The sequence below is a fragment of the Anoplophora glabripennis genome, unplaced genomic scaffold (assembly GCF_000390285.2).
Source record: "Anoplophora glabripennis isolate ALB-LARVAE unplaced genomic scaffold, Agla_2.0 scaffold61, whole genome shotgun sequence".
NCBI classification, from domain to species: domain Eukaryota; kingdom Metazoa; phylum Arthropoda; class Insecta; order Coleoptera; family Cerambycidae; genus Anoplophora; species Anoplophora glabripennis.
In genome coordinates this window covers 1117345-1139814 of record NW_019416237.1, presented here as the reverse complement: position 1 = coordinate 1139814, position 22470 = coordinate 1117345, and the positions used below count along the sequence as shown (strand labels likewise).

Sequence of the window (22470 nt, the reverse complement as noted above, 5' to 3'; positions counted from 1 at the left end):
GGTGCATAAAGTGCATCTTGGAGTGCATCAATTTTTGCCGAATTTTCTAAAAATGGTAAAAATTGACAAAAAGTTGCAGAAATTTGGTTTTCGGGTCGGAGATTCCGAATCTGACCCTGAAAAATATGCCCGACGGCCCTGGGGCCCCCAGGGGGGCAAGCGGGGGGCCTTCTGTTAAACATTGAATAGCTGAATAATTGCCTTCTAAATCCCCACCCGTGCGTTTTTGGGCTCGGGGATTTCGATTCTGATACTGAAACGTATGTCCGACGCCCCTGGGGCCCCCCAGGGGGGCCTTCTGTAAAACATTGAATAGCTGAGTAATTGCGTTCTAAATTTTTACTCGAGAGTTTTCGGGGTCGGGGATTCCGAATCTGACACCACTGGAAAATATCCATTAATCTTGGCTTGTCTATCACTGAGAAAAATTGTCGTAGAACTGGAGAAATCCTGGACAATCCGTTCCCAAGAGACACATTTCGTTCAAAGAAATATTCCTTAAAACCGAAGAATATTTCATGGATCATGGATTTTCAAAAGAACCTCTTGGGCCCGTGCGACTGCGGATAATGCATAACAATTAGGCGATAAAATCCGATTATCGACAATGCAGATCTTGTGGATGCAGGAAGCATGGAATTACATGCACAATTGCATGTACAAATTGTTTTGGAACCAACTGTTCCAATCCTGAAATAGTCGAAAATGTAATAGATGATAGTGATGGAGACAGTGATGACAGTACTGATGATGAAAATTGTGATTGATAGTGAAAGTGTTAGATAAACATATGATAGTAGTTGTCTCACTAATTGCCTTGCAAATAAAAAGAAAATTGGTTCTCAGAATAAAGGGGATTCTTTTCGACTCATTAATTTCCTGTTAGTTTTTCTTACCCTTCTTGTCTAATCTCTGTAAATTTACGTGTGTTACAATGTAAAGATAAGCCTACAAGATCATGGTTGGTAAGCGGGTGGAGCAGTTTTATTGCAAAAATCTGATGTGCCTTTCGATGTTTTCCAGAAAGCCCACCCCACGGGCGTCGGGCATACTTTTCAGTGTCAGAATCGGAATCCCCGACCCCAAAAACCCCCGAGTGGAAATTTAGAAGGCAATTACTCAGCTATTCGATGTTTTACAGAAGCCCCCCCTTGCCCCCTGGGGGCTCCAGGGGCATCGGGCATACTTTTCAGTGTCAGAATTGAAATCCCCGACCCCAAAAACCCCCGAGTGGAAATTTAGAAGGCAATTACTCAGCTATTCGATGTTTTACAGAAGGCCCCCCTTGCCCCCCTGGGGGGCCCCGGGCGTCGGGTATACTTTTCAGTGTCATAATCGAAATCCCCGATCCCAAAACCCTCGAGTGGGGATTTAGAAGGCAATTACTCAGCTATTCGATGTTTTACAGAAGGCCCCCCCTTGCCCCCCTGGGGGGCCCAGGGGCGTCGGGCATACCTTTCAGAGTCAGTATCGAAATCCCCGACCCCGAAAACCTCCGAGTAGAAGCAATTACTCAGCTATTCGATGTTTTACAGAAGGCCCCCCTTGCCCTCCTGGGGGGCCCCAGAAATTTCTACAACTTTTAGTCAATTTTTACCATTTTTAGAAAATTTGGAAAAATTGATGCACTCCAAGATGCACTTTATGCACCCGCAATGCAGTTTCGATCCAGCCCCAAAGTGTAATAGATAGACTTTTTTTCCTGATATTTTTCCGAAGACAACGCCGAAAACCGCAACTCGATTGGTTCATCAGAAAAAAAATTCTGATTTATTGTCTAACTTGCCTGGTCTATGCATGTATCTGTAATAGTAGTTTTAAAGCTTTCACAGCCCGTGCTAATATTTAAAGTACAATGTTTTTTTTGGGTAGTTATGCTGCACAGTGGATAATAATGCTTAAAACCTAATAGAAACCTAAAAATTGCACTTTTTTCTTTAATGCTAAAATTTACATGGTAGATACCCCTAATACTGAACTAATTTTTCAGAATATAGTGGGTTAATTTAAGCTTCCATATAAAAGTTATAAACGTTTAAATCTGTTAAAAATAACGCAAATTATTGTATCGTTTTATCTTTTGAAAAAAAGCCAATGTTTGACAGCTTCAGTACAACATTCAGGCCTTTATATATTTATTTATACTATACAGGGCTTAAAAGTATGGTCTTTTGTCATTCTATTCATATACCTGAGGTAATTTTTTAATTAAGCCTTAATGGTTTTTAACTGATTATAGCCAGCAGGTAATTTTCGGCAAATTCTCTTAATTTAGGCCGTTATCTCATTTAGTACTACACGAGACTATACTTCCGTATACCTCTCAAATTAATGCCAGGATTCCTGGGAACATAATTACATTTAATTTATCTGCAGATAAGGCCGTAAATGACGTATTTATACGGGGCGTACAAATGGATTTACTTCAGTTATTCACCCGTTTTTGTGTCGGACAGTATTTAGTGTGCTCCAGTGACTTTTTCCGTTCTGTTTTTGTTTGTTCTGTGTCGTTATTTGCACTGTTTTTCGTTGTTTATTATTATCTTTTATTACAACTGCCCATGAACCAATAACACGCCTGAAATTACATCAAATAATGATGGAATTTTCACGTGAATCAGTTGAAGTGCGAAAAACCGTGTGCTTGACTTTCTAAAGGAGCATTTCCACTCAAATTTTGAAAAAATGAAAATGTAACGAGAACCCTTACCACATACAGGAAAAGCATTCTTTGCGCCTTATTTTGCCAGCTGGAGAAAAGTAAGTCGAAAAACAAGCATTTCTTAAGTAAATTCGAAAATTGCCTAAATGAAGAAATAAATTTCCCGAAGATAGCTGTTCGCTGTCTGCAGGATTCTCGTAAAGTGTCTACATCAGAAAGAGGTGGTCGTCCCTCTAAGAATTTCGAAGATTGTTCTGTTGTTATTAAACGTAAAAAAATTCAGGAGATTCGTGAACAAACATCAGAATAGAATACGTTACATTCCATTTCAACAGTCGTTTCAATTTTATGAATTTCAACTTTAAAAAGGAGTTGAAATCTAGAGTATAGTTAATATTATTACCTCCAATGGATTGTAGGGTATAAAAAACACCGGAATCTAAAATTTCCCTGCAATAGGACGATTACTCTAAGAACTATAGATTTAGATCAAGAACTTATAGTTTTTGACCACCGTGTGCTGTGGCCTCTATACCTGGTCGCTGCAAGTTACACAATAACCTCTCACTTCTTTATCTACGAAACTTTGACCAGCCCTTGTTATTCTCGGACAAGGCTCTGTGGGGGCAGACCCCCCTATTAGAAGCCGTTTCTTCTGAAGACAGTACATCTTTCAAAAAATTAAGGAGTGTAACTAAACTGATGACAACTGACCCAGAAATTATTTAAATCAACACAGGCCCCTGTGGCACTGGACGATTGCTGCGGGTTTGCTGAAGGTAATGCCAAATAAGATATATTTATACTAACAAATATATTAAGTTATTATTCTTATAAAAGGTAATCAACAACATTAACAGAAATATTTTAGGATATTAAGGTACATAAAATAAAATATCTAATTATATACATTTTACAGATATTGTCAGTAATGTATTGATTACTAGCAAACTGCGGATAAAATTGGCGAAGTATCATTTGTCCAATGTAATACAGATTGTTGACTAACTAATGCCCATACATATGGAATAAAAAAATCTTCGGGCTGATCTTCTTCGACATATTTAAATTTTAGATCGGGAAATTTCTGCAAACATAATTTTATAGCAATCGGTGTTAGGTAGTGTGAGTGTTCTTACCGTTAACTTGTCTTTAGGCCAATTTTTAGCACCCTGCTGTATGACAAGTAAGACTTGATGAGCGTCGACTTCATACTGCTGCGATTTATCAGTCAATAACTGTGAAAAGTACTTAATAATAATGTTGATATTAAAGATTATGTCATGGAAAACGACATTATCCTTGAAAGACTCGAACATGTGTCTATTGTAAAGCAAGGTGTAAATTAAGTTTGGGTTATTTGTTAGTTGTGTCGACAGGCAGGAGTTTAGAATTTCCAAGACCATCCTGAGGACTTCTTCGAGCACCGACAAGTCCTGTTCCATGTCTGTAAAATCTTGATTTACCGTTATTGCTACCTCCTTTGCTTTTTGGCTTTTCTCAGTTTTCAGTCTTTTCACCAGCCTCAGGTATTTCTTTGCCAGGGTTTCAAATAATGAAACGAGACGCTGACTAACATAAGGATGTAACTCTCTAAACTGTGCCGACATATTGGCCAGGGCAGCCAGACAGTTTGTATGAAGATACTTGTCTCTCATTTTCAACATATTGTATTGCACTGTCCTTATAACAACCAAAATCAGAAGTCCTCCTAGTGATATCTCAGTCAACGCTCTTTCTGTGTACCACGTTATATTTTTTAATTTCTAAAAAATGTGCATTGTGAAAAAAGTCATTGCCAAATTTGACAAAATTCATCATCAAAAAAATTATATAATTTTTTTTCATACGAGAGTGCACTGTGCGTTTTTAAATATTACTTGACGAATTTTAAAAATAACTTACCGTTTCGTGTACCATTTTATTGAATGAATCGTCTTCACTTAATATGAGCAGAATTATTAACGACATGTAAATATGATGGGAATTACTATTTGGGGCATTGTACAGGGTTTTTAAAATTGGTATGATCTGAAAATATATAAAGGAAATTAATAATGACAAATATACAGGGTGATTCAGCCTACTAAAAAAAAAAAATTCTGGATGTACAGGGGACTCTTACAAATACAATTTTGTAAAGAAAAAATCAAAAAGGGCAGTTTGAAAATAATTTAAAAATACACTTCTGCACGGCACTGGAAAATGGTCCACTGTAAAACCTGACCTCGTACAATGTGACCGTTACGGCGGCAGTGATAAAAACGGACAACAACTTGAAAGAATTTCGCAAGGAAAGGAATAAATAGAATTTTATAGCACCTATTTTATATCAGCAAATTCAACTGCTTTTGCCGCTATTGTTATTATTAATTAATAAAATAATTTGTGGTTTTCATTAATAAAATAATTTGACATACCTGATGTTACAACAACTGTTCAAAATTTTGTCCACCGACGTATAAACACATTTGGTCCTGTCTTACTACGTTTCTAAGAACTAACACAAATGTTGTCCTGCTTCACCATAACACAAATGTTTCACAATAATACAAATGTTGTCTTGCTTCACCATGAATTAAAACGATATATATCAACTCTAAGTTGCTATACACGAGCCATTTTGGACACTAATTGGGTACTAAAAAGCTATTGTAAACACTACTGCAACGATGACTGTACTGGGAGTCGCTGACGCTACGTGGCTTTTACGCGTATTACGAATGATGCTAGAGACTACAGTTGTCCAACGATGTAGCGTTTGAAAGTAGTACAACTTCAATAATTTTTTTCTCGGAAACTATAAGGATTTAAAAAATTTTTTTTTTACGATATTGACTCAATTTCTCATGCCACATCTATTCCCAAATTTTTTTGGATAAGTTGTGAATCACCCTGTATATTAAAAGTTCCTAGATTGATAAAGTACTGCAATAATCGCTATTTTTAGGACAAATTCCTTGTTACCAACCTTGAAATATAACTGAATTTTCATTATATTTGTATAGGATGTAAAAAATGTAATTTAAAACGTAGGTTAAAAGAAAAACTGAAATATTGTTCAAACTTTTATTAATTCACTGGAGTGAATTTTTTCGTATTGGTCAATAATGTGAACGTAATAATTATTTCATAATTTAAAATGGTACAGGATTAAATTTGGATAGTCTTTTGCTATAAAGAGTAGCTACATATTACAAAAATGTAGGTAATTAATATCCAGTAGAATATTTGCAAACAAACATAAAAGTGGCTTTTGTTAAACCCATATTTTGGGACAAAATTGGAATAATCTAGGGACTTCAGTACATATTTTGTTATACATGACATTTTTCAATTTTTTTCTCCTGTAAATATTGTATTTTCCAACGTTTTTGCTTAATTCATTATTAATGCATTTTTGATACAGATAACTTTATGGTTATCTAAATTTAATCACTATTTTCACATCTCACATTTACTACAAAAAAATCTCTCATCTCATACAAAATAATGAATTTATAACAAAACTGTTCGGGTGATAAAATGAGAACTGAAGTCGACTTAATTTTTTTATTTTTTTACTTTCTGTAAAAATATGAGTGGGAGTATTTTTTCCATTTCTATAATGTAATTATTGCTGTCAATTGTGACACCTACACACAAGAATTAGTATCTAAATATCATTTTGATTGGCAAAACATTTCAGTTATTTGGAAAAATCTAAAATTTAAAACTTTAGTGGCAAATGAAGCAACTTTAAACCTAGGTAAATTTAGTTAAATCACCTTATTTCGACCCCAAGAATCTGTGACAGTTTTACATACATAAAGGGTGATTCATAACTGATCCAAAAAAATTTGGGAATAGATGCGGTGTGAGAAATTGTGTCGATATCGTAAAAAAAAAAATTGTAAAATTATTGAAGTTGTAATACATTCAACCATTACATAGCTGGACAACTGTAGTCTCTAGCGCAATACGCGTGGAGCCATGTGGCCTCAGCTACTCCGAATACTGAAATCCCATTTTACAATCGTCGTTGCAATAGTGTTTACTGTGGTTGTGTTTACAATAGTTTTTTAGTAGTTAGTGTCAAAAATGGCTTGCGTGTATAGCAACTTGGAGTTCATGGATATCGTTTTAATTTTGTTGAAGCAAGACAACATTTGTGTTTACACGTCGGTGCATAAAATTTTGAAAAGTTGTAACATCAGGTATTTTATTATTTAAAAACCACAAACTAATTTTATTAATTCTATTTATTTCTTTCCTTGCGAAAGTTTTTGTCCGTTTTTATCATACTTTGCCACCATGCTGGTCGCATTGTGAGATGTCAGGTGGACAGTGGACCAGTTTCCAGTGCCATGCAGAAGTGTAAATCATTTTTGAACTGCCCTTTTTGATTTTTTTTTTGGATGTTCTGAATCATCCAATACACAAAGTGAATTGAAAATATGTTACAGATACGGAGAATATTCAACAAAGTTACAGCCAAGTTTCTATAAGTTTTTCGAATTTAAATAATTTATTACTCTTGAGAAATAATAATTACACTTACTAGTTGCTCTAAATCCATTCGACTAAGAAGATGCCTCTTAAATGTAGAATTTCGATGTAACAATAAATATAAAAGTAAAGTAGCGGCATCCCCAGATGCCTTTTTACATAATGTTAGGTACAGGGCATTAAAATCTACCTTAAATAAAGAAGACGCATTTGAAGGTGGTACTGGACTATTGTCTGAAATAAAAATAATAGTATTAGAGTCCCTCCATTGTATTAAATCACATTAAGGTTTTTTCAATTATCTACAAAATAACTAATTTATTGCTGTAACTAGTGTTCTCACAGTTCAGACATTTTTTAAACAAGATGCAGAGGAAAATAATCAAGATAGTAATAAATAAAAAATCGTTACTCCCAGCATGTCCATTTACCAATTTACCGCAAAAGGCTAGTCTGAACATTGTGTGATAGTATTTTTTGTTTTTTAAACAATGCACAAATTTACAGAAACAGAAAAATTACTCAATCTTGAGAACACCCTGTACAATTTAAAATTGTAATTAATTAATTTATTATAATACCTAGACTGTTTAAACAGGAAAATAAAGAACTTCTGTATGGATTTGACTGGGTAGTCCAATGGTGGACCAAAACTAAAATTAGTAATAAACTCTGTGTAGCCAGTGGCGTTAGTTGGAAGTCATTTTGGTCGGGAACAGTTAATTCTTCAGATGATTTCCTACTGAAAGTTAAAATCGACCACAAATCAGATGCTAAACCTAAAAATATTAATAATTATTTATCATATTACTTGGGACAGATAAGAACGGTACAATCGATCCTCATTTTTAAATTTGGTGAATTTATACTGTTAATATGTACCTAATACAATACTGTGCCCATGGCCTCCCCCATATCCAGGAGGTAACTTTTCTTGATTGATAAAATTTGTTAAAAGACTTCTAATCAAGACCGGTGCATGAATAACATGTTTGCCTTTCATAATAACACGGTAAACATTGCTCTGGTCAGACCTTCTGCCAGAATGGATTTGTATAGATAAAAACACCAATAAACAAGTCACTGCTTCTAAATGGATTAAATACGTTTGATTGTTGATTGGGACATCAACAATAATGCCCACAAGAGCACCGACAAATGATTCAAATGTGTTTCCACTGCCTTTAAATTCGATATGTTCTATTAATTGCTCTTCAGTTGTAGTCTCTGATAGAAATTTTAGCGCACATCTTATTGTAAACAAGGTATTAAATAGTTGCCAGTTGAAGAGTCTACTAAAAAAAATAACTAAGTAAATATGTTATTAACAAGTGTCTTGTGCTATATAGTAAAAATGTTTAGTTAAAACTTACGCATCAGTATTGGTTGCAGATAATAGTTCTGTCGATTTTATTAAAAATAGATGAATAATAGAACCAAGATTCCCTGAATGCAAATTGTTTTTTAGAAATTCCTGGCAAATAGGCTCCAGTCTTGACTCGAGAGCAAGTTGATCATTTCTAAAATACAATACCTTTATTACTGATATTTTTATTTTATATTGGACTTACGTAGTTGTTGGAGGTGTAATATTGAAAGCTAAAAATCTATTCCAAAAGGGATCATTTGGAATTATGGTTTCTTTTCCGGCAAATTTTAGACAATATTCATTGGAAGATATATCTAAATTTCTACTAACTGCAGTACCCATTACTCTTAAAAAATTAATTTGTGTACTAAATTAAAAATTTAACATCATTACTAGGTATTAAAACAAAAATATTCCACATAACCTGTACACGTCAGTAAAATCTCAAAAGATAGATAAACGTTACTACCAACTTTAAATATACAAATATGAATATACATCAACATCATTTAACATACAGGATAGCCAACATAACATATGCATATGTCTATGTCATAAATGTATATGGTGTTATGGTGTGATGTAAACGTAAACATTATTGGTGTAAACATTCGTGTTGCAAACTATAATAATGTAATCATTTCATAAAAAAAACATAAATTACAGGTAAAATATAACTATCCTGTATTTATTATAAAAATATTTGCATATTATTTAATTAAACAGTTAATAATTTTGAATAATTCAAATTGTTCAAATATTATAGTAGCAGTTACATCTGCATTTATCTTTTTTGTCTGTATTTTTATTCTTTTAAAAAAATGAATTCCAATACCTAAATAAACTGGGCTTGATTTGTGTTCATGGAATTTGATACATTTTCCAATATGTATGTAAATTTTTGTATAGAATAGAAACTGGCAACTACAAATACATCGGAAGACAGCATTGAATAATGTTATTTAATTCTTTGTACTTACACCTTCTATATAACTTGAAAATTAATAAGAATAATATAGGGTGATTCAATTTATAATCGTGCTCAACATAGGGATCGCGAAAACGGTGACGTATACCTATATTTAGTTAAAATTAAAAAAATTTGTGTAACAAGAATTTTTGAATTAGTTGTTTTTTTTTCTGTACCTCTGCAACTAATAGAATTAAAATAGATAGATTTTGATATACAGCAATTTTTTTTTATTGGCTACATTAAATTTTAATATTTTTATTCTCATGAATGTGTACCATATCATTGGCACATACAGCTTTTGCTATAAAGTTATTTAATAAGCCAAAAATTTATTTTCATAAAACTACATTTTCAGCAATTTGTTACAAAAAAAAACTAAAAGCATCATTCAATACCTAGGTACTAGCTGTGCATATTTTTTTATAATTGAGTCGACTGGTTTGCAAGATTCCAATGACAAACAGTGTATTTATGTGTAATAAAATTTTATTCAAAATCAAGTGCCTTATTTTAATGCATTAATATATGCTAATAAAAGAAAACTTACTATATACTATTTAGATTATTTGGATTAGGAGAAAAGTGAAAAAAGAATTCAAATAAAAAAAGTTTATTGACACTGATATTATAATAATCATTCTCCATTATTAAATTCAATAATAATAAAAGACACGTTCACCACCTAATGATGTGATCACATAGAAAGGTGTTGTGAAAAACAGGATTTAAACTAAATATACAAATATATTTGTTTTGTTATAAATATATTTATAAACGAAGGTTACAACGAAATATATAACAAGTATAAAATATATGTACAAAATCTATCAGCTTTTTACACAGCAGATTTACCTTGGCAGTAAACGTGTAATACATGATACAAAAAAAATATATATATAAAATACATTAAATTTTAAAGTAATATTAATTCTAAAATTAACAAATAAATTTTAGTTTTTTCCCATTTTAAAATTGCCTAACCCGAGAAAATAAAACATTCCAAATATTTTTATTTATACAGTATTTTTTAATATGTATGCTTAGTTATGTTATAATTTTCTGTACAGCAAAATTATATTTACTGAAATAAAAGCAATATCTAGCATATTGTTTAAAATAAATAAAAAAAGTGCAACTTCACTACACTTTTTTGTATGAAAAAATCTATACATTTAATTTTAAACGTGTAATAAACTAAATTAAACATGATTTATAAATTTTTTTAATATAAACATAAAATAAATTTCTCAAAATGAAGATAAATATAAAAGAAACAGAACCGCGATTGCTATGCCCAGCATAGCAACACTACTGTAGAAAATACATTCACGAGAATGGTACATCGTATACATACATACGTACCAATATGTAAATTGTACCAAAAGTACCTCAATTGCTTTGAAACATCTTTCATTTTGAGAAACTCTTAATTCAAATAAGAAATGCACCTAACACACTCATGATTTTTTATTCGATTTATATTTTAAATTTCAAAAAAATTATATACTTTTTTTTTTGTTTACATGCACATAAGGAATTATCTATTGCAGTTTTTAATTTCATATCTAAACTACCTAACTATTTTCATTTAGTTAATCACAAAAATTATTATAAATAACTAGTGAGTAAAATATTTACATTATTTCTACATTTATGCATCTTCTTAGGAAATATTATTAGTATACAAGTGTCGATCCAAAACATCATTTCAGATTTCAGTCCTTTGGATCACGAAAATAATAAGAGAAACTTTAGCACTAAAAAAATACAAACTAAAAAAATTTAAACTTTTAAATTTTATTCTTTATCAAATTATAAAGTAAGCGATAGAATGACAAACAAAGCAGAAGAAAACATTTACAGACACATCACACAACAGTAATATATTAATATGAAGATGATGTTCGTTACATTACCAACAGATGATTAATGTTTCACAATGGATCACTTTGCATACATTATCACATATAACCTCAAAAAATTATTTCGATTTCTTTGAACAAAAGACAGTCAATAGGCTCGAGATAATCTGTGACATCATATGTAAGTGAAAGCAATATATTTATAGAGGTATATCACCAACCAAGCAAAATTTCAAGTTGGCATTATCTAAATATAACAGGTCATACCGAATCATGTTAGTTTATTGAATAAAGAACAAAATTTAAAGTGTTTTTCCCAGATATCTAATTTATAAAGTTCTATTAAAAGAAATAATGGCTCCAGTGCAAAAAAATATGAGACCTGAACCTCCTAAAGGAAAATGAAATAAATAAATACCCGTATTATACTTTATACACAACAATTTATAAATTCCACAATATTGTGTAATGCATTGCATAGAGCCATTATAAATAATCATATCTATTTATCAAATATCCTAATTGCTATTGCTTTAACTAGATTCTTTACCAGATTTTTTTATACGTAATATATCGACGTTTGTTGTTTTAACTAGGAGGACGAGCTCTTGTTGGTATACTTAGATTCGGCCAACCTGTGCATGGATGCATCGCCATCACCCAGTTGCGCCACCTGCAAAGCACCAAACACCATAAAACAGACCGCCCAGGTCCAAAATACTACATGTCATATTATAAGCACTGATGAACGTTAGATTTATATTAGTTAAATGATTTTAGTTTTATAAAAAAGGACATGCACTAAATTATTTTGCATGAATTAAGAAATTTATTGTAGTTAATTGGCAATTTTAGCACCTAGGATGGATGTAAAAAAAAAAATATTTCTAATTTCATTAATAATCACTGTTTATAATAGAAATGTCAATATTTCTCAGTTTTCGCAGGCATTTATTTTTGATATGTGATTTTATTAATTAGTATCAGTATATTATTATAAAATATGTTATTACCTGATTAGAAGACGAATTGTATTATTTTCGTTACATATCAACACAATTACAAAATCCAACATTTGATTAATAATTTGTAACTTCCAATCCCTGAATTTACATTTAAAACATTTTTCATTTCCTTTCAATACTAGAGGACATGAAATATGTTTAAGTGTTATGAAATAGCCAGTGTTTTTTTATTTACATTAAAAAAACAATATCGGTTATTCGGATTTTCTACAAAAATTGTATCTGAAAAGTAAAAACAAATATTTGCAACAAATTAAAGCCTTCAGTAAAGGTTTTAAATATACAGGGTGTTTTTGAAAAAGGTACCACAAATTCAAAAGCCGATAGAACATCAAGAAATAAGATTTTTTATGGACCATAAGCTTAACTTTTGTTTTTGAAAAAATTTCTGTTTACATAGAAAAGGTACTTTTTGTTGAAATCGCTGAAAATACATTTTTTCAGAAAAAAAATCCAATTCATTGTTTCAAAGTCCAAAGCTTCTACTCCGTAATATACAAAGAGTTGAAATGAATGGACCACACTTCAAAAGTAGCTTCCTTAGATGAAAATAAACCAATTTAGATCAGGTTACCTTTGCATAATTTTATTTCTTTAAAAAGTTATGTTAGTAAGTATTAATAAGAAATAAACAATATTTTGAAGCTGGCAACTTTTGAAGCAAGGAAAGTTAGAATTAAGGTAACTTAAATGTAACTTAATTTAAATCAGTTTATTTCTACCCTAGAAAGCTAACCTTGAAGTACGTCTCTGACGACCCTGTATATTAAGGAATAGAAACTGGTTCTTTGAGAAACATCCATTTTCAACTATTTCAACTAGAGTACTGTTTTGATGTAAAATGAAATTATATATTATGACATACGATTTAGTAGAAAACCTAATGTCAAAAAAGTTTTCATGAAATGTCACTGGATAAACTGACTATAATGACATATTTAGCAACCTTAAAAACTTATCTGTATCAATTTCAATGCATTATATTGTTTTTTGTCTGGCTTAAATTTAATTATAAAAAATAATTTTTAAATATCAAAAGCTAAAGACGATGGACCTGTGGTTCATAGCAGAAATTCTTATTTTTTGAGGTCCTATCGGTCTCTGAATTTGTGGCACCTTTTCCCTAAACAGTCCGTATATAAAATATTACATACGTCTTTTTGATATAAAACACAATTTTAAGCTTTTATGATGAACTGGAGGGTATTAATTTACACTGACATTTTTTATAATCGGTAAATTTCAGTACAGTGCTACTCACATAACAATCTACCCGCTATATCTTTTTTACTTTTCTATATAGTAAAAGTGGTAAAGACTACAGCTTTAGGAAATTTTCTGTAATTTCGAAGAATTATATGGGGTGTCCCAGACCATCCGTCCACCCCTTCTAAAATCCAAAGTACATGATTATGTGGAAAATGGTTCAGATGAAAGTTACTGGTTTTCAAATGGCACATATTAAAAAAAAAAAAAAAAGACTTTCAAGGTCAACTTAGTTTTTTTTAAATGGAAATCCTTATTTTCAATCCTGGATTCAGAAAGAGCGGAAAATTCTACGTTCAGATGATGTATCATGTGTAGGGTCCATTTAACCCCCCAAGGTCACATGAAGGTCAATTTTGTTTATGGTTTCTTTTTGTATCTAGGTACTATTTCAATGGTATTACATAAAAAACAGGTTTGCTTTATTAACATTGAAATAACTTAATGTTATTATGTCATTATGTTGTTACACATTAATTGTAATTGAAAAAAAAATTGACCACGTGACCTTGGGGGGTCAAATGGACCCCACACATGAAACATCATCTGAACGTAGAATTTTCCGCTCTTTCCAAATCCAGGGTTGAAAATAAGGGTTTTCAATTAAAAAAACTAAGTTGGCCTTGAAAATGACCTTCAAGGTCACGATAATATATGCCTCATAGATGCCAGTAACTTTCATCATCTGAACCATTTTCACATAACCACGTACTTTGGATTTTAGAAGAGGTGGACGGGTGGTCTGGGACACCCAGTATAAAAAAAGAATTGACTGTTGCATTTCGATGATATAAACTAATTTTTTTTTTGCTTTAATAAAATACCCTGTATGTTTGTCACTTTTTTAGATCATTTCCGTTTTCAAATTACAGTGATAAATGTATTACATATATTTGCACATTATTTTGGTTTATTTACTGATGTCATGGAACTAGTACATATTTAAGCTTTTCTATTGCTAAATTTACTAAATAGATTTTTAAGTATTTGATTATGAAAAAAAAAGTGATGAACGATAAAGTAAACAAAAAAAGACATAATTTATATGATTTAAGGGAGAAAATATTGAAGAAAGTTAGTATTATTAATGAGGTAATATTATATAAAATGCTTAGAATAAGTGAATCCTCTAAAATCAAAATCCAACAAATCCACTTTTTACCAAAATTTTACTGTATTCTAATATCATTAGTCAGTAATTTGCAAGTCTGTCTTGTCAGTAACATACTGAAACAGTTTTTCTCCATTTTCCCACAAATAACAGATTAACGGATTTGTCAGATTCTGATTTTATAGGATTCAAGTATCCTTTCTCTAGAAATAAGATATATTTTCTTAATAGTGACTTTGAATGTACAATTTTTTCCTAGCTACAAAGATAAAGCAGCTAGAATGTTATGTGAATAACCCTGTATATAGATCAAAATACAGAGTAAATTATATATAAATCCTTGTTAGGCATTTAGTAAGTAGATGTTTTAAAAAGCGTAAGTAAATAACTATTAAGAGTAGCTTTGCTGATGTAAATACCTGAAGAAAATGTACTGTATTACGATCAAGAAAATATGGAGGAGCCTCAAATTTATTTCAAGTACATGTAAATAATGAAAATATACAGTATTCATTTTGATTTTTTTCTAATATACAGGGTGATTTATTAAAACCTATCAATACTTTAAAGGTAGATTAGTCTTAGTCTGAGCTCACTAAATCAATTTTTTTTTAATGTCGAGTACTATTCGATAATTAGTTGATGAAGAAAGATTGTAGTGTCACCCCTTAAGTGTAGGTACTTTAAGCATAGATGTGTTAGTTAAGATTGTGATGCAAAACTGTACAAAGGTAACTTTTACTACTGAAGAACATTGTGGTATAAATTATATATGGTGCTGTATACGAAAATGTGAATGCATTGTATAGGGGTGGTAGATATGTACGAAATCGAAAGTGGTTGAATTTACAGATACGGCAAATATATCGTTTTCATTCAAGTGATAGAAACTGCAGATGTTATATTACACTGGATTTTGTGAAGGGTTTTTAGAGTGTACCTGACAAGGTCCCGAGTTTATGAAATATTCTTTGAACGGACAAGGCCGTTTTTATAAGGGGAGAAATTTTTAATATTATACCTCGCAGTCGAAATTATAGAGACTGACTCATCGCTAGCTCTTGGACTAGTAAGGAGGATGAAGCATGCAGGGATTTAAAATCCATAGGCATGTCTGCGTAAAAGGCAACAAGATATAGAAAATATGGAAAAAAGTTAATAAAACATTACATCTACTACTTTTATGAACAGACAGTTTGCTACAACCGGCACTTTAATCCATTTTAATTATTACTACATTTTAAAACGTCCCGGTTGTATTTTGTTCCGCCTACGCTATGGTGTTTCTAACGACATTTAAATCAAATACTACGTAAGTCCGTTTACACCCACTAAAAAAAAAGCATTTCCCTATCCGTAATAAGTGCGATAGACAGAGATAGAAAATAGATGGACGTTCAGTATAACTCAGTCTATAGACAGTTATAGATCCTATCGATGTGCATACATCATTTTATACACTTTATGGTGTCACTCTCTATACTTTCGACCACTAAGTATAGGGTCATGTTTGGTACCAAGAAAATTCTCAAGCTTTCTGACCACTTCAAGCACAACGCGAACATAAATCTTTGGGAGAGGTTGTACAATAGGATTTTTATGATAATATAATTTACTGACATTTTATTTGGCGAACTATATCTCAAATGTAACGGGAAAACGTTCGAACACTTTTATTAAGAGTGCCGATTACATATAATCTTTTGCAAAAGAGGTTCAGTACATTCATAGGGTATCTCCTGTATGTATTATTTTATTTTCTTGCATTTCTTTTCGCATATAAATATTTCTCAGTGGGAATATCCATCCATCTTATTCTTGCCATGTTCAAATAAATCACGCTGTATAAAACATCGATTTGTATGAATCATTTTTTTTTTAATCTTTCTGTATAAAAAATTGTACCTGCGGATTTTAATACAAGAATTTTTTAAATAAGTCTGCTTTCAGAAATTTGTTTGGTATTATTTTAGGTAATTAAATTATGTAAGATAATAACTAATTAGTAAGTATTTTTTTATTCAGTCTTTTTTTAAAATTATACACGCTTAGAACCCCCACAGGAAAAATGTAATAATTATATTTTTTGTATAAGTAATTAAGGCAATTTAAATATATCACGCAATAAATTAAATTTCTACTGGTTTCGTGCTGATAGAAATAGAGAAAAAAGGAAACTACATGCAAGAAGAACTTTGGTACTTGCAATTAATTACGAAAAAGATGCTTCAAGCAAGCAAGTAGAGTGTGTTAAGGCAATACTAATTAGTATTACAATGTAAGTGCTTGAAACTATATTTAAAAGTATTACAAAATAAAATGACTACAAGATAAATAAAAAATTTGAAAATAACATATTCTAACTATATAAAGAACATGTAAAAAAATAAAAGAATGTATCTAATTTCTAATTGGAACAAAAAAGTACAAAAATCCTCGACATAGTAGTACTTATATACAAATTAATCATCTATGACTGACAAGGCAATGTTAAACCAATAAATAACGGTACTATTACAACAATAATTAAAGTGGCATAAAAATCTAAACTATTTTCTACAAAAGTGGTGTGGATTATATTAATACATTGCAAATTAAATATTCACTGTTCTAACTTGTGGCTAGTTTTTGTTAAAACAATTTAACCAATGTAATAATTTAAAATAATTAATAAGACTACAGAAAGATTCTACATACATATTTCTATACCAATAAATTACTGTGTAACCTATTTCAAAAATTTAAAAATTTAAATCTAATTTAATAAATCACAATTAAAAAAAATGAGTAACGATAAACCTAATGATGTTTTTAATACACATTACGTTACGTAATGTATATGTTTAATATATACTGAATTACTTTTCAATTTGTCTTCAATATATTTGAGATTCAACTAAATTAATTTTTAAAATTATCATAGTTTTGTCTAAGCATCTTATGTGTTTAGAAAATAGTTCAATAAAAATTGTCCGGTTGCTTTTTTTTTTATTGTGTGCAATGAACTATTCTCCTTTTTTATTTTAATTATTTATATAATTTGTTACGTTTTTTAGCTATCATGAGAACAAACCATTCGTTTCATCAAATTCAAATCTATTTTTTATATGATTATAATAACACAGGTCGACAATTTTCAGAACCAGACACCGGACCTAGTGCACCCGAAGGATTTTGATGTGCTGATTACGAATTGGAGCTCAGAATTGGTCTGTTACCCTAGGTTCTCAAGATATTCTAACCTAAAAGTGCAAAAATCGCAGTTTTTCGCTATATTTCGTGTCAGATTACGTGAATTAATTTTTTTTCTAAAATCGCGTTAAAGAATTTAAAGTACCACTCTTACCCTTCTAAGCGCACTTCGATTTTTTTGAAAATCTTTTTTTCCATAGAGTCATGATAGATTGAAGTTTAGTATTAAGGTTCAGCGCTCGTAGGTTACTGCGCATTTAGGTTAACCTGTCGTGGGTTTAACCCTCGTTGGTTATTGCGCATTTAGGTTAATGTATGGTAGGTTATACTTAGCACATTATGATGAACCTGTCATGAGCTTAGCATCCGAATGTAACAGTGTGCATACATAGGTATCTGCTGCATATAGTATTCAATTTTAGGTTAGAAAAATCTTGAAATATTGAGGTTATGGAGCAGGTCCGCCGGTGTTTTCAAATTCAGCGACTCAAGAAACATATAAGTACCTTATATCTCGTTTTTGGATAAATTTTGTTTATTTTCATGTTGCAACGAAATCGAAGTGGGCTTAGAAGGGTAAGGTTTAACGCGATTTTAGAAAAAAATTAATTCACGTAATCTGACCCCGAATATAGCAAAGACCGCGATTTTTGCATTTTTAGGTTAGAATATTTCGAGAATCTAGGGTGATGGACCAATTCTGAGCTCGGATTCGTAATCAGCGCACCAAAATCCTTCGGGTACACTAGATGCGGTTTCTGGTTCTGGACTTTCGTAAAATTTTGTCGGCCTCTGTAATTAAAATGCCATCTCGTAAATGCACAATAATATTCCTCCTGCAGTACTGAAGTGTAATCATCTTGTGAAGTTAGCCACAAATTTGATTTCTTTCATTAGTGAATTACTTATTTGTAATTTTAAACTTAGGTTTCCACTAGATATTATCACTTATAAATTGAATATAAAAACTTTTTTCATATTTATAAAACTCAATTTTTTGAGAACTTTTTTTTTAATTCTATGCGAACATTTCAATAGATGTTTATAAATCTTATGTTTAACTATTTACTTTCATAATTTTAGTTATCTTATATATAATTTTAGAATACAGTTCCCATTTCCATTTTTTTTGTCTTTCAATGTTTGATAAAAAATGTTTATTTGATATGCCTAATCATCAGCAATCTCACAATACAGGGTTGCTCATTAAGAACACTCCTCTAAAAATTTGTCGACACATTTCGTTGTTTTTTTTTTTTTTCTTTCTTTCTAGATGTATTTACTGAGCCAATTGTGACAATTCAAATCATAGTCTATGGCCTACTGCAATTTTTATTTTAGAACAAATTTTTTAGAAAATTAGCGAAGCGAATTTCATTATAAAAAATTCTGGCTTATAGCGGCTTATTCAGTGTCACATCTAAGAGGCATCAGAATTGGAAATGAAAAATTATGGAATTACTGATACTGCTCGTACAAACGGTAAATAATATGGAATTTCAAAATTTTTGTGATTTCATACGAGTGACTTATCGTAATTGGTAAACATGTACATGTAAAAATCAAATTTATTCCACTTGCATGTGCCAAAAAAATTTTTAGAGGGGTGCAATGGTTTTTAATGGGCCACACTGTATATGTACTATTATAATTGTTTTTCAATTGATTTAGTTATTTATCTGTATAGAAAACTACGAATTAATATCTAAAAACTTAATGTGTATGAAGGAGTTAATACGCTTAATTTATATATATTTTGAGCCACAAATTAAAATCAGTCGAATCGTTGCACTACTCAGGTGGAGGAGGTGGGGGTACATATGGAGGCGCATCCTTGGGTAACGGTGGATTGGCATTGGTGGTGTGTGGCAGTGGTAGTTGTTGCTGGTACATCTCAGAAGGGTACATGTACCCTTGGTGGAAGTACCGACTATACATTGATGCCCCTTCGGAAAACAAGAATGGCGGTGGCGGTACGCTCATGTCCGGTAAACTAGGCGGCGGCAGTTGTTGGTAATAATACATTGGATTATGTTGTGGTTGGGGATACAACTGCCTCGAAGGCGCGCGATTCGGTGGCATGTTGACAGGGTATGGAGGAGGAGGGCGGGGGTTAACGTTATTCTGATAGTTGCTTACCTTGTTATAAGAATGCTTGCCGTTCTGTTTGGAGTCCTTGTGACTCCCCTTGGCCACTTTATTCGGCGGTGCATCTGGGGGCGAACTGTGGTCCCGATCGCGTTTTTTACTGTTGCTATCGACTGACGCCCCACAATTGATCTTTTCTTTAGGAATTTTAATCTTTAGCCCGCCACTTGGCGGAGGCTGGGACAGTTCGCTGATGCTTTCAGTCTTAATTTTGTCCTTGGGGATTTTTATCTTCAGCCCGATGCTGGGACCTTGCGTCGAACTCTCCGGTAAAGGTTGGATTTTGTCTTTGTGGATCTTAATTTTGATGGGTTCCGCAGCGACTGGTTGGGGAATTTCTTGTTTGTCTTTGTGCTTGTGTTTTTCACGGTCCTTGTCTTTGTGTTTCTTTTTCTTTTCCTCCCTATTCCTGTCTTTGTCTTTATGCTTGTGTTTCTCTTTATTCTTCTTTTTACTTTTGTGATGATGGTGCTCTTTTTCCTTAACCTCTGTCTGAACTTGTGGCTGAACGACTGGCTGGGCAGTAGTTTCCGAAGCAGCAACCACGGGTAAGTGAGGTACCGAAGGGGCCTCCTTTAATAAATGACTGATCAAAGTAGGATTTGTCTCTAAACCGTTCACAAGTGTAGACATATTGGCGTTTTCTGTAGGTAATAGTGGAATGATATCCGGTGGTTTCATATCATTGCTGTAAGCTTCAGGAACGTGAACTTCATTGTACTCCTTCTTCACGTCAGACAGAGGAGTTACTACGTCAGGCATATGATGAATTTTATCCATGCCGATTGTGTTGTCTCGTACGAGATTTTCAAAACCTTGGACCTGGTCTATTTTTTTCATAACGGGTCTTAGTTCTGGTTCTGAACTGCTCGAATAATTTCTGCTTCTTTTATTCACAGGAGAAGTTAAGGGAGATAGAGGTGTAGAAATTTCATTAACATTCTTCAGAGAAGTTGGAGATGATTTGATAGCTTTCTTATGTGGTGGGGTACTTTCTGGTGAAAATAAACTGGGTCTTTTGATGACGGAAGGAGTTGGGATCTCTTCTTTTACATATACGGGATCCGTTTTAATCTTATCGTTTGTTATTACAGGAAGATTGTATGAACTGTCATTGCTACTTCCATTATAGTGTTGGGGTTTAGAATGAGTAATTATTTCATTCTTGTTTTGTTTGGGGACGGATTTTGAGGCATCTACATGGAAAGGCGACTTGATTTTTTGCGAGGTAGAGGTTAGCGATTTATTCATTAAGTAAACGTTACTTTTATCGTACGCACTGGCACTTAAGTGTTTTTTAATATTATCGGTTTCAGATTTAAGGTAAGGCTTGGATTCTTCATGTTTACGCATTGAATCGTGTTTGGTGGATGACACTTTCTGGGGATCCACTCGAGACCTGTTAGCCAGGTCGATTCGTTGTTTCTCAGCACTTAATCGCGAATCGGGGTAATTGTTTAAACTGTTCATGTCAGTCTGTACATTTGGTTTAAGAAGATAATCTCTTTTCTGCACATCTTTATCACCGCGCGTATCACTACGTGCCACCTGGGGATCTTTGGAAGTGGAATCCCTTCCGTGATCCCGTGACTGATCTCTATAATCTTTGTTGGGCAGTCCAAATGGTGAATCTCTCGATGTCTCTCTCAGAATATCTCTGGGTTCGGCACGATTGCTGGGTTGATAGCTTCCCATAGATTGTGGTCTTGCATGTGGCTTTAATTTGGGATCAACTGGAGGACGATGGTGTCCGTGAGGAATCTTAGATTGGCCACCCATTAAGGCCTTCTGCTGCGCAGCCAGCCTTTCACGTTCCTTCCTTTCTTTATATTCTCGCTCCCTCTGTTGCTGACTGCTGGAACCAGCCTCGTGTGGCCTAGAAGATCTATGTTTATGGAGATCATTTCTTTGCCCTGAAATGAGAATAAAATGATTACATTACATTTGTGTACATAAAGAAATACATTTTATTACAAACACACGTATATAAAACAGAACACGTGAATAATGAAGGAGCATTTTTTTGGCTCAATTTAATCACATTTTCTCTTACAAATATTTGCCTTTTGAAGCCTTGATTTGTGATTTAATTAAAAAAATACTTCTCTGTATTTTATGATCATTTGAAGACGCCGAAATTAAATTAACAAAATTAAGTCTCAACCAATCGCACAGATCTGAGGTATGCCAGTTACATTTTAGCCAAAATTGTAAGTTTTTTAATTCAAATATTATTTTGAACAGAAATAACATCTTAACTTTTTTCACAGCTTTACCATTTTGGTAGAAATCAGTAATTCGTAAAAATGTAAAGTTTACATAAATAATAATAATAATAATAATAATAAATGTCTTTATTTAATACAGAAAAAAA

General features: G+C 32.1%; 2 protein-coding genes and 1 long non-coding RNA gene across 6 annotated transcripts in view; 1 reads left to right on the top strand and 2 right to left on the bottom strand.

Moving 5' to 3' along the window:
• Positions 1–3459: 3459 nt before the first annotated feature.
• Positions 3460–8861, bottom strand: LOC108917712 (dymeclin). 2 transcript variants are annotated; one of them, XM_018724449.1, is made up of 8 exons: positions 8722–8861; positions 8524–8670; positions 8033–8445; positions 7732–7929; positions 7203–7384; positions 4568–4693; positions 3802–4428; positions 3460–3749 (listed from the first exon to the last, which is right to left on the bottom strand). In XM_018724449.1, exons 1-8 carry the CDS (start codon positions 8859–8861, stop codon positions 3606–3608), a joined length of 1977 nt encoding a protein of 658 aa, XP_018579965.1. In that variant the 3' UTR covers positions 3460–3605. The 2 variants fall into 2 exon arrangements, with proteins under 2 accessions (XP_018579965.1, XP_018579966.1); XM_018724450.2 differs by having other exon boundaries at positions 3606–3749; positions 8033–8442.
• A 235-nt stretch (positions 8862–9096) lies between these two features.
• Positions 9097–15286, top strand: LOC108917732. Its single transcript, XR_001964808.1, has 2 exons — positions 9097–9185; positions 11951–15286. It is a non-coding gene; the product is annotated as an uncharacterized LOC108917732 (long non-coding RNA).
• LOC108917730 (cyclin-T2) overlaps positions 10692–22470 on the bottom strand; it is a 21541-nt gene continuing 9762 nt past the window's right edge. Inside the window, exons 6-8 of one of the 3 annotated variants that reach the window (XR_001964807.1) lie at positions 20088–22009; positions 12368–12601; positions 11937–12027 (exon numbers count right to left, since the gene is read on the bottom strand). Coding sequence is in view for 2 of the 3 variants with exons in the window: in XM_023455670.1 (XP_023311438.1) it covers positions 19740–22009 (2270 nt within the window). In the remaining variant the exon portion in view is untranslated. Of the gene's footprint in view, positions 12028–12367; positions 12602–18135; positions 22010–22470 lie in introns of those variants that run through there. The other 2 variants (XM_018724472.1, XM_023455670.1) reach the window with 2 other exon arrangements.